The sequence below is a fragment of the Megalops cyprinoides genome, chromosome 7 (assembly GCF_013368585.1).
Source record: "Megalops cyprinoides isolate fMegCyp1 chromosome 7, fMegCyp1.pri, whole genome shotgun sequence".
In the NCBI taxonomy this organism is placed as follows: domain Eukaryota; kingdom Metazoa; phylum Chordata; class Actinopteri; order Elopiformes; family Megalopidae; genus Megalops; species Megalops cyprinoides.
Genome location: NC_050589.1, coordinates 20,212,998 through 20,226,475, shown reverse-complemented (window position 1 = coordinate 20,226,475; position 13,478 = coordinate 20,212,998). Strand labels below are relative to the sequence as shown.

Here is a 13,478-nt window from a genome sequence, read left to right as displayed (position 1 = left end):
GGTAAACCCATTAAGAGTCCTACACGGCCTCCTGTTAGGAAGGCAGCCCCCTGACAGCGACAAAAACAGCAAAGTTTGGAACAATAGGGTCTCCTAATTAGCAGACCACTTCCAAATGACATATGCTCAAGAATGGGCAAGGGGGATGAAAGGGACCTGCGCACAAAGACAATTGTATCTGTTTACAACAGCACCGTGGACATCAGGATGGGAAACCACTTTGGATGTGAAGTCAGCTGACCTGTGCTGTAAAATGGGGATAGGCTCGCACATTCTTTGCTGCATTTACCCTGCTGTGGCTAACACTGGATTATCATGCGCACCCAGGGAGGTGAGTGCAGTGGACTCCATGTGTGGAATTATGAATTATGTTCCATCGTCACCATAACAATGACTGAGACGAGGGAATATTTCTGTCTTACTTTTGCTTTCACTGAAAAATCTCTACTTAAAGATAACAATGGGGAAAATACAAGATGTTGTAGAGAAATGTGAAATACTGCAGAGCTGCTATTTTAGCGCAGTTCAGTGCAGGGAAGGGTCCTATTACCTACAGCTGATGATGAATCACTCCAAATAAAGAGATACTACACATATGTCTTAAATTGCCATTTAAGTCCCTATTATTACTCATTACTGGAGCAGAAATAATGGCTGAAAAGATCTTAAATAACAGAGGGTGCTATAAATAGACAGGCAAACTGAATGAAATGAAACAAGTCGAACAAAAAATATTTTTTACTTGAAATTAAGTTATGTGTCTTTCATATGAACTTTAGGTAGAAGGAAGTTCTTGCATGTGATTGATGGGAGAAATTGTACATTTCCTAAATCAAGAATGAATATTAGGAAAGACATTTCCTGATAACTGGGGGCAAACTGACCTCCAAGCTGCGCTGACCCTCTTGTGACACCCCACTTGTGACCAGGTGCATTGGTCTCTTCTGTCAGGCACTGAAGGAGAAACAACTTTTCTCAAAGTACACTCCATTTGCATCTGATTGGTGGGATGTAGCTGTTGTTTCTCCAGGCCAATGAGATGCCACAACAAAGAAGCGCACTGTGTTCCGCTCTTAGAACGAACTGACTGAGGAAGAAACTCTTCCTTGACTCTCAAACACGTTCTGACATGTTTGTTATTTGGAAAACTATATTCGGCCTCTGAATATAATTTGGCAGTTCACAGCACAGCGAGAGTCCAATAATGACCTTGCATTCATTACAGCTGAGAAAAAGAAATGATTGTGTCTAATGGAATCATGAAAGTAAAATATTCTTATTACTGCTGCCTGGAGTGCCTGCAGTCAGGGCTTGGGTAAAAAAAGTTTCGTGCATTCAGAAGTGGGGCAGAGTCTGTGGGTGGAAGAGTGAGGCGCCGCGAGGCTGGTGGAGGAGGCCGCCGTCGAGCTCAGCTCTCTTACCCCTGCTCGTGCTCGCGTCCCCGGCACAGGGCTACGAGGGCCCCCGGCGCGCGGACTCACCGGCCAGACGGCAGCGTCCGGTCCCATTCCCTCAGGCTCCTTCTAATCTGATCTAATTACAGAAGTTACCCCTCTTCCAATCAGCAGGAAGGACCAGATTAGCCTCCTACCATATGGCATGTCAGTGAAATGAAGGCTTAGTTAGAGTCCAAATGCATCACTTGGAAATTTAATGGAGGAGACGGGAAAGGGTTTTCTTTAATAATTCCGGGGGTGGGTGGGGGCGTTAAGGAAGGGGGAGGTTGGTGGGGAGTCCTTTTTTGGTGCTTGTTATTAATCCATTTCCAGTGTTGGGTCAGTGTGAGTCACATAGAATCACTGTGTTCTGTGCCTCTGCCTGTATATGAAGAGGACCATGCCCCTGTGAGAAGGCAAAGTCATTTTATTAAAACAAAAACAACAAAGAAGGAATGCAAATCAAAAGGAGGAATAAGAAATGAGAAAAGAAGGCATAAAGAAAACCAAGGTCACAGACGGGGGTAAAAGATGAAAAAAGGAAGATGAGAAGTGCGTAAATAAACATGAGCTGTACCGTGAGCCAGAGGTATTACAAATCAAGAGAGGAGCAGGAGGCATGACAACTCATGTTGCATTATAAAAGGCCTACAATTCATGTGCATTCCATTCATAAGAATTACTGATATATGAATCCACTGTGTACAGTGGTAAAAAGGGACAGAATCATTCCTAAATTAATGCTGTTTAAAAATTCCCCTTGTAAGAATTGGGCTCACACACAACATATAATGCTATACCAATGTGAGAGCAGGAATGTACAATCGTGCAAAAAAAGTACAAAAGGACCACTAGAATTTGAAAAGAGTGAGTATTTTATCTTTTGCTAATTACCTAGCATGTAAGACATTTTGAGAAAATGGTACAGTTCAGCTATGTGTCTAAACGCCTGTTGACATGGCAGGAAAAGAAATGGGTTTTCTATTCATGGAAAATTCTGCTTCAAGTCTTTTAATGATCTTAAGCCCAACCAAAGACATTTAGCTTAGAAAGTGGGCATCAAATAGCCTACACTGTGGAAGCTTCTCAAAGACAAGCAGAGCACGATGTCAAATAAACGAAACTGAAAACCAGAAAGGCACCTATGCTTGAGGAGCTGATTCGTAACCCAGAGACTGCCAGTTATGAGAGGGAGACCAAACATTTACATGAGCCAAATATTACTTTGTTTCATGAAGTATTGGACACAAATAATTCTTATAAGTGAAATGTCCTGTAATACGAATACATCATAAGAATTTGTAATAAATCAACTCACTAAAGCTGCAATTTATCCAAATTTTGCTGTAAGCCAAATAGAGAATGCACATGGTTCAGCATTTTAACAGCCAAATTTCTCATTTCATGTCTGTCTTTGATAATTGACTCAGATAGTTTTAGGGCATTATAAAAAACTGGAAGACTGGACAGTGAAAGCAATTGACAGGGAGAGGTCTGAAGAGCGTGACTTGAATTATTCTCATAAAGGCCTGGGATGCAGACCCCCCCCCCAGCTCCACTCTTACACACACAAGCACGAGTCAGAGAGATGAAACAGGGCCCTTCCAATTTAAAACCAAAAAGGCGCCCGCCCCCCCTCCCTGTACCTCCACGTAATTAGACGAGAAGTGAATCTAGCCGGGTGGGTAGTTTGGGTGGGGTGGGGTAGGGGGGTGAAGTGGGGGGCAGATTGAAACACGGTTCATTATCAGGCACGGACACTCGCGCTATCTGCGCCAGATGGAGAGGGCCGAGCGCACAGGTTGGGGGACACACGGCGGCGATTTGCCACAGAAGCCGGTCGGCGCAAGCACACCGGGGCCCAGCGTGCACAGGCCCTGGCTGCCGGTTTCAGATGCCATGTGATAGCATCTCTGGGCCTTTGTTTCCTCTCCCCAACTCATTTGGAGAGGCAGCGGCATTTGGGGTGGGGGGTGGGGGGGGGGGAGGCTGCGTATTTAAATCACACAAGCACTTTAAAAGCACACTGGGGAAATCGCAGAAGTGGGAGGGAGACACTGAGAGCGAGAGAGAGAGAAAAACAGATCCTCCAGTAAATACATACATCATACAGCCCATATTTTTTTCTTATTTGCATGCATGGCAATGGCAGTGAAATGCCATATGAGACAACAGAAAACAAATAGATGAATGAAAAAAATTCAGAAAATAACATACCTTTCCTGCCTCTCAATTTTGATAGGGAGACTCTAGCTTTAAATGTCACTGGAGTTGCTGATCAGGGGAGGCAGAGGTTTCGCACCAGTGAGGGGAAGCAGGAAGGCACTTAAACTCAATGTGCTCCTACCCCATTTTTGGGAATAACAGCATTCCCAAGTGCCCTTTGTCATCCGTCGGCAGACTGGTGCGCAGCTATTTACATGCTAATGTCCTTGCTCCTCCCTTTGTCCTGCAGCACAGCCACTTTATCACACATGCATCCACCCTGCTAATGAAGTACCGCGGGATGAAGCACTCACGGCAAAGAAGTGCATGATGGGCAGGGCAGGCCTCCATCAGGGTTTTAGCATAAAGGTGTCAATTCCCTGTCAGTGCTTTGTCAGACAGGGACCCTAAATAACAGCAGCAAAAATATAATGCCTGTGTGAATATAAACCATGGCAGCGTGGATACTGCAGTAACACTGAGTGTCACTCGAACAGGTGCCATCAGATACTGCTAATAGGCAAAGGCTTTGAAGAATTTTTAGCATCGCTTCAGTAAAATTTTTCAGTCTGAGATGACCCCCCCCCCCCTCCCCCATTGCTTATTCTTGAGGGTGAACACTTTTATTCGGTAACCACAATCTCTAAAGATGAACTCTGACCCAAAAACTGAAAATGCCACAATCAGGAGGAAGAAGACCCCTCTGACACCACGCCAAAATGTCCCCATTAAACAAGTCAGACCTAGGAGGTGCCGTTCAGGCAAGGGATGTCAGATACCCCTTTTATTCTGAACAGGTAGGGCATTATGCAAGACATTCAATAATAAATCCACATGGAGAACAAAAAAAACTTTTAAGCGGAATGGAAAAAGCAGTGGACAGCCAAATAAATCTTCCCCTAGTCTGACTTTGCTGCTTTCACAACTCTCTTAAGAAACAATGAGACAGGTGCATCCTGGTCCCACCAGTCCCTGTGACTTCCTGAATTCAGGGGTATTCACTCTCCAGCCTCCCATTCACAGCCCCCCCTCCCAAATGTCTCTTCACTTCCCCTCTGCCTGTGACGGAGTGGACGGAAGGGGACAGAGAGGGTACAGTGGTGGCTGACTTGGGCCATTGACTAGGATGGCTCCAGTGTTTTCCAAGGGCTTTCACCCAGCAAGATAACTGTCAGATGTCTGTCTGGGGAACACAGATGCCCCTCTGTGTGGCGAGGGGTTTTTTTTGTCTCGTAGGAGGGTATGTTTCTGAGGCCACTGTCTGAATACAGGGGGAAGAGGCATAGACATGCAGTTATTCTTGCAGCATGGCCCACATACAAAAACTTTTCTGGAAAAATAACCAAACCAGGAAAAAGTAAAAAGGGAAGTTTGAAAAGACTACTTGAAACTCATCAACACTCAAGCTACATATTTATTGTGGTCTGTATGACTGAGCTGTACATAGAAATGCATACATCACACTGTTCCTGTTTTAGCAAATGAATCAAAGCTTTGCACTGTAGTCACAAAGGTTACATTAACATTAACCCTTTTTCTGAGCAATGTATCATTTCAGATCTTTCACATTCTGTAACCTACTTGTCCAGCAGGTCTTTTACTATACCAGCTGAGGTAAAGTAAAGAACTCACAACTTTCAATCCTAAAGTCCAGACCATTGACTAGCGCACCACCTGCTACTGAACGCAGCTGGCTCATCACAGAGACTTTGGTTCTTCCACATCTGAATAGCACAAATCACTCATCAACTGCAGACAGTGTCTTAAAACTGTGATGTTAGCTCTGCTTTGATGATGCAGTGGTTCTGTGGGTGCAGCTGCACCTGGACACATATGCGGGCAAAGTCTTGCTCCCTGTGCCCCCATGGACTGGGCTGGCACCTGACCCCACTTCCACAACTCCACCATTCATCAAAAAATCTGTCACACTCTTGACATGACCCCTCTCCCATTCACAGACTTTACTGAAAAGATCCCTGACTGTTTTACCCAGGTCAAGAGAGAAGAAAAGACAGTTTCTCACACTCTGTGTTCTTCCATATCTGATGTAAGGCATTTCTTTTTAGGTCATTAAAAATGTGTCCTTAATAATATTTAGCTTCCACCATATTTATTCATACTTCTGTTAAACTGTAATAAAATCAAGCCTTACTGACTATAGAATATTGTACAGAAGCTTTGACAGAATACCTGTGCCAATTTCATAAAATAAGAGGCAGCAACACGGTTGCAAGAAAATCCTGCAGTAGCATAACCATGGCTAAAACAAGAGAAATATTAAAACATATCAAGCAAATGATCTCCACAAGCTGGAAGATGGCTATTTCTGCAGACGTGTGAATTAGTTAATATATAACAAAGGGATGAATAATTACAGAGAGCACTGCATCACTATGGCTAATCACTGAAGTAAATTGAACAGGCCCCTTAGCGTTTTGTGTTCTCACTCGAATGTAAAGACTGTAGCACAAACATCTACAGAGACAGGCAAAGGATGAAGAGTTTCTCCTACACAAAGTGAGTAGACCAAGAACTTTAATACTATAACTCTAATAAATCCACATGAAATGCTACAACCCATCATCTTGTGCCTATACGAGTGAGCAGCTGCCATTATTGTGTTGAACTGAGATTTTCTGATTCCTGTGCGGGAAAATGATTGAGGTCTGTTTCCGTTTTTAAAAGTTATTACAATGCAAAATATGCAAAAGCTAAAGACAAAAAAGTCACACTGGCTTACATCAATTTTTGATCTTGTTTTAAAATCTGATGCTAATGCGGTGAAAACATCACCGCTGATGGCAGCTGTCATCTCGGTCATGCACCGCGAACGGCACTAAGAGCTGAGCAGTGTGCAGCAGAGGGCTTGTCACCGATCCACACTGTGCAGATATGCCAGTCAGCTCCTGGGGGCTTCGCCACAGAATCTAGGTCATTGTTAGCTACTTCTGCCCCAGTCACTTCCTACAATCGGCTGAGGTTAATGAAGGAAGTGTCTTTGAAAGCACTCATCCAAGTGTGATGAAATGTGTACATGGAACAGAGTAAGACTGGGCTGGGACAGGAATGCATACACACACACACACATGCACTCACACACACACATAAAGAAATATGTGTGTGTAAACAAACGTACACACACACACACACACACGCACACACACGCACATGCACAAGTGCGCACGCCCACACACACACACACACACACACACACACACACACACACACACACACACACACACACACACACATACAGTTTTTTCCTCCTGCCCCTCCTCGTCTGGTTTTGACATTAATAGTGTATACGATTAGAAAGATCCCGGGCCCTCTGGAACTGACATGTAGAGTTCACATTTCAGTGGGGGCCATTTTTACACTTCACACTTTAGAGATGGGGCGGGGAGCAGGGCAGCTTCTTGCCAGCACTGTTACTACCACAGGGCTATATTCTCTCTCTCTCTCTCTCTCTCACACTCTCACACACACACACACACACACACACACACACACACACAAACATGAGCATGCAGTCTGCTGGAAAATTCCTGATGTTTCACAGGCAGGGGTTGGGTGGGATGGGGGTGGGAGTGAGGTTGGAGGGGTGGGGGTGTGGAGGCAAAACAAGCTAAGGATTACTGAACAATGGCAGATGATTTTTGATTAAAGAATGCTATTCCAGTTCCATGAGCTAGAGGCACAGGAAAAAGAAACCTGCACAAGATAAATGATGGTAATGTCTGAAAAACCCACCCATAGTATGCCCACCAATCACACAAACACACACACACACAAACAGCCTCCTGCTGAACCATACATGACATATGCCGCATACAATTCTACACTTCATTCGGGGCCGAACTCAAGGAGGACGGTCCCCCTGACATCCCCACTTTGCAGCAAATTTCCACTCCCTGTCGTCCCCCCCCCCCCCCCCCCCCCCCCCCCCCCCCCCCCCACTCCTGCCATCCACTCGCTGAAAGTCATCTGCTCCGTAAGCAGTAAGCAATATTAAGGCGTGCTCGCCGAAATGAGAGTATACAAATGATTTGTGGCAAGTGCGTCCCGGCGGCGTCGGTGGCGGGAGATAATGTCAGTTTCACCTTGCGCCTCCGCGCCAGTCCGTAATCAGCTTTTTTTCCCCCCATTTTCACAGCAAATTTGTTTCAGCGCCGCCGTCGCTGGGGCGTTCGCCGCGCAGAGAAAACGCATTTGCACGGTGACCTTTTTCTGATCCAATCTCGCTGATGAATCCTAATGAAGGATTTAATAAAATCACACTTTACAATCTGTCTCTGCGTTAAAGCGTGCAATCCAATTCAAAACAGCCCGGGCCCGCGCTTCCAATATTGTCGTGGTCCCCTCGGCCCCCTTCTTAAATAAACAACTCGCTCCGCAAGGCTGAGAATCTTCAGAAATTGGCCCAATTGGATTGAGAGCGCCTGCATCATTTGTTCCAGCAGTATTCTAATGTCACAACTCATCACATTCATTTACTCCCTAATGAAAGTGTGGTCAACAAATATCTATTCAGCATGAACACCGGTAGGAGCGCCTCCTCTTTCCCCCCCACTTCAACCAAATTTCAATCAGGACTTGCCTGAATCACGACTGATGACCCTAAGTGATTTAAATGTCACTCACATGTCCAAATGACCCTACAGCACAAACAGCAATTCAGAGGTTTCAATATTGCGTGATCATAATGCTCAGAGATTCTAACATTCCAGTAATAGCTGTATGTGATCACACCGTTTGTGTATATCTCAGAATCTATACATGTCTTTGACCTATATCTCATTGGGTGAGTGTATGGCCCCGTACCTGATCTGAATGCAATCCTGTGATGCTGTAATACGGAGGACACAATAAAGATTGGCCACCACCTATTGATTTCCTTTCATCATCCTACAATAGGAACACTGCTGATCTGCCACAGGCTGCAGCCCTGAATCCATCTTCAAATGGAGTCAGCTGTGCATGTCTATGTGTGTGTGTGTCCGAACGCATATGAGTACGTGCCCATGTGCTTCAGTGCATGTATATGTATGTGCTTTAGTGCATCTGTGTGTGCGTGAGCTCGCATTCATATGTGTGTGCATGTGAGCTTGAGAGCATGTACGTGTGCATGCTTTAATGTGTGTGTGCGTGTGTGTGTGTTTGTTTGGGCCAGGCATTATTATGTGAGATATAAGAAGTACACTTGTGAAGTCTTGCACAAATATATGTTCTGATTGTGTGTTCAAATGTAATATGCTGCCTAGTGTGTCCCAAAGATGTCCAAAATTTGATTGAGGAGCAAATCAAATGAAGACCAGCAGAGGTGGATGTATAAATAAAAAGATAATCAAAAATATACAAAGCAAAATTGTAAAAAAAAAAAAAAAACAACATGCAGGCAAAAAATATGTTCACTTTTTATTCCTCCTTACCAACCCATGAATCTCATGAAATGGTATATTTTGCAATAGTGCCCCCTGTTGGTGTGATGTTATATGACAGCCAAAGGTGATCAAGTTTGATGATGATTACTGCATCATTAATGCAATGATGAAGTAATCCATTTCAACACAAAAGTTTGCTAATATAGATCACATTTTCTCACAAGCTGTCAATAGGAAATTGATAATCGAAAAGACAACCATGCATGCTTCAGTGTAAAAACAACCTAGATGCCTCCCACCATCTGTACTTACATTTTGTATATTTGCCATTTAACAAATAGTAAAGGGTACACTGTCATAAATCCCTTTCATTTAAATAAATAACCTCTTTACCTTTCTGAGTATGCTCTTCTTTTATAGAACATGGGTTCTTTAACATTCAATGCAACTGCATTTTTTGACATTTGGAGGCTGCACATGCATTTCAATTTCCAGGTAAGTGGACAGAACTTTCCCAGGTGTCAGCCATTGCACATTTTAACCCTTGCTTTGACTGTGCTCAGACGGGCAAAGCAATTGTAAGTTGCAATATTACTGTAGTGCTCACTGGACTCTTGGTTGCCAGCCAAAGACCTTGTGGCACTACAAAAGCTTTATTCCCTTGTAAGTACTGAAAGATGAATTCTGCACATTTGACTTTTTGCATCTATGAAAAACTGTTGTTACCTGGACACTACAATGCACACTTATGCTCCCTGTTTCTCCAGGATTAAGCACTGGCGTGTTTTGGCAGCAAAGCCTACTTGCACATTCACATACACCTATTTGTCTACTTGCACGTTAAACTGTGCATGTGGACTTTATCAAGATGGGACTTCATATGTAAGACTTGTTTGTTGTGCTAATACATTTTCATTGGACGCTCACAGAGTATCAGCTTCATGCGTCCTATGCTGTGCATGCTTCAAGTACTCAGAGGTGGTAGCAATTGTAGCTGCTGTGTTTTACATTTTGCATTACATTTATTCATTTGGCAGATGCTTTTAGGAGTGCTGTATGACCAAGTTTCAATAGTTGGCCAGACAAGGTACAAGCTAGCTAGTAGAGATACAAGTGCAATGATTGTCTATTACAGCACTACTGCTATTGCTATTGCTATTGCTATTCCAGTGCAGTTCCTTGTTCCTTGGACTGTATCCATCAGGTAAGCACAGGGAGTGTCACACACACACACACACACACAGTTTCTTAACAAAAGGGGAAAGAATGAGGAGAATGTACTATTCCACGACACTGAACAAAGCCTCTGGCCATTATTCTTGTAATCCTACACAGTTTATTGTTGATATAAGCCTGATTTAAACAACAAAAATATAATTGTATGCAAATAGAATATTAGATAACATCTGCGGATGTGTATATGTGTCAATGTATGTGTGCAGGTCTGCAGCTGAGTGATTGAGTGTTTGTGTGTGACAGAGAGAGAGTATGTGTGTTAACAGAAGGGCTGGAATGAACGGAACACCAAATGACAGCTGCGCCACAAATCAGAAACCATTTACTTGAGACAGAGTCATTACATGCTGTTCATCAAACAAAACACAAAGCACACAGTCAAATATGGACTTTCATTTAGCTCCATAATTTACACCAGGCTGCCCATCTTTTTCAGGAATCTCAGGCTCATAACATATTGGAGAGGAAAATGTAATGTAAGTATCTGGAGGTGGGGGTGGGGGAGAGGTGTGAATCTGCGTGTGTGTGTGTGTGTGTGTGTGTGTGTGTGTGTATAGTGCAGACATTATGCAGTTACTAAAATGGATATTTGTTTTGACTTGATATTGGAACAAAACATATATAAATCAGCCTTACCAGGGCTATCAACTTGTGTGTGTTTGGCACTCACAACAAAACAACTTTTCTCACATTCCCTCAACTTTCCCTCAATGAAAAATGTCAAAATCCAATTAATTGCAAAAAATGGTTTGCTGTGCATCAATAAAACCCTTTTACAGTTCTGTGACCTGTTTGTCAATGCTAGGTGACAAAATAGACCTCAGTCCTCCTGAGGTGATCTGTTGAAAATGACACTGCGTTAACAGTACCTCCCCTCGCTGTGTTCCTCTCTTAAAATATGGCTAGACACTCAGTTATCCTTTCAAGCCTCAAAGCACACAAGGGCAAAGTCATTTTCACTGTGGAATTTAAAAAACATACTACTGCACTGCTCACTGAACATAGCATCCCCCTTTCAAGAGGGAAAAATATCTTCCCTCCCTTTCAAATGTGTTTTCCAATTTTCCAGAAATACATATGCAAAGACTGGGGTTTCAATTTCCCTACACCCCCACTGATTTATGCAGCATAAGAGAATGTAATTTCCAGAATAAAAGGCCCCAGGCACTGAGGTGTAAATTGTGACTGACCTCTGGCTGACCTGGGGTCAGAGACAAACACGCACATACTATATAATTCACATCTCAAGGTTGCCTCCCTTTATGTCCCACATGGAGTACCTAGGCCCCAGGGCACTGAATGCACCTCATTCTTCTAATCAAAACAGAGCACGGAATTGTAATCAAAATTCTCAGTGTTTGTTAAATGGATTGTAAGTTGCATTATCAAAAAAGCAAGGCCCCAGCAGGTCAAGGACCCCTCTGCTGCATCAGAATGGGTGCAACAGTAAAGAGATACAAGCCATTACAAAGGCATTTACAAATTGCATTACAGATCATATGAAAAGGCTACAAAAATACAGTTAGATAGGTGGGGGCATCACATTGATTCTACTTCTCTGTACACTGGTGATTGTGTGTGGAAACTGCAGTTCTGGAGACAATGAACACAAGTAAAACAATTGGCAATAAGCCCCTTCTTGCAAATGGCTTCAGGATATTTCTCCTTACCTTTGTCAGAGACTTCCCAATCCTTCATAGTTGGACCTGGCCTCCTGATGCTCTGTGTCTTGAGATATTACTGGCTCTGGGCCTTAATCTTTGACCCTTCCTTGAACTTGCACGACTTGCTGCCTTGAGGAAAGACATGACAGCCATTACAGTCCAGCCTGCCATAGTCAGAGGCCCATGGCACCATGGAGTACTCAGAAGTTATAAGGATGACTACTGTGGTCTTTTTTCATTTTGACATGTTCTTCAACCCCTTGCCATTGCAACAATATACAATTTAAAATGTCACCACCTCACAACCTCACCATCAACCCCTCCCCCACATTAGTTTGCACCGATAGCTGTTGATGGCTGTATCAGCAGAGGCGACAGTCTTTATAACTAAATCCATTGTTCAAAAAGAGGATCTTCTCTACCCCAGTGCAACAGTACAACAAAACCGTTCCACAATGAAAACATGGACACACTCTCACTAACAGATTTCAACTAAAAATACAGGATTAATAAAGAACGGAAATGCACAGTGCTGATACAAGAGAACTTCTGGACAATGCTGAGTACATTTACATTTATTCATTTGGCAGATGCTTTTATCCAAAGTGACTTACAAGTGAGGCAAGGTACAACACAAACAAAAAGCCATATGAGAAGTATATCTGAGTGAACTCAGATTTTGAGATTCTGCTGAAAAACACTTACCTTATATTGTGTGTTTGTATGGATGAGAGTACTCTGAGGCTTTCTTCATCTGAGAGCTTAAAGTAAAAGCTGCAATCTAACTTGTACATTTGATGCTTTTCAGCTTAATTCCTTTGGCACCTCTTAAATGTTACAACATTTTTGGGCAACCCCAGACCTGTATGTTTTCAGCAGAAGTGGAAGTGAAGTTCTGCTTTTTGAAAGAATTCTGTCTGAGTGGTTGGTTGCTATTTAAGCATTCAGGAAAAAGAGTCACAATGCTTCCCTTTCAGGAAAGAGAAACAGAACAAATAAGGGGGTCATACAAACCGAAGCATGGCTGATGGGCATAGAGCCTCGAGGGCCTGCTTCCTCTAAACATGTAGAATACGTCACTCATAGGCAAAAGCCCAGGCCTCCCTCACCATACAGCAGGCTGGTGCTTCAGTTAACCCAAGGATAAATAACAGCGAATATAACATTGCTCCCCAGTTTTTTCCTAGAGAAAACAGAACATAGGGGAAGCATATCCTTGGATGTACTGAGCATTTCAAATCAGCCATGTGAGGGCAAATGCCTTGGAGCGTGCTTTGAACAGTTAATCAAACTGAACATGTTTTCTGGATTCCTAGATATCTACTCACTTTTTGCAGAAAACACATACAAATATATGAATGCTGAATAACAGGTGCAAGATAAAATACTGATATTTTTAGGATAAGCACCACAGGTGCCCTTTAGCTCTGTCATATGGCATCACGTTCTTCAGTCTGAGACCTGAGAAGCATGTATGTTTGTTACAGGAGTTTGGTGGGTCTGGTGGTAAAAAGTCCCCTAGGCTGTACAAAACTTCCATGTTGCATAAATTCAAA

The 13,478-nt window shown here is 43.3% G+C and overlaps 1 protein-coding gene across 1 annotated transcript in view; it reads right to left on the bottom strand.

Annotated features, from left to right (window-relative positions):
- myt1b (myelin transcription factor 1b) overlaps positions 1–11,974 on the bottom strand; it is a 63,118-nt gene extending 51,144 nt beyond the window's left edge. Inside the window, exon 1 of the mRNA XM_036532596.1 lies at positions 11,929–11,974. Within this exon, the coding sequence (XP_036388489.1) occupies positions 11,929–11,956 (28 nt within the window). The 5' untranslated portion in view covers positions 11,957–11,974. The remainder of the gene's footprint in view (positions 1–11,928) is intronic.
- Between the last annotated feature and the right edge of the window lie 1,504 nt (positions 11,975–13,478).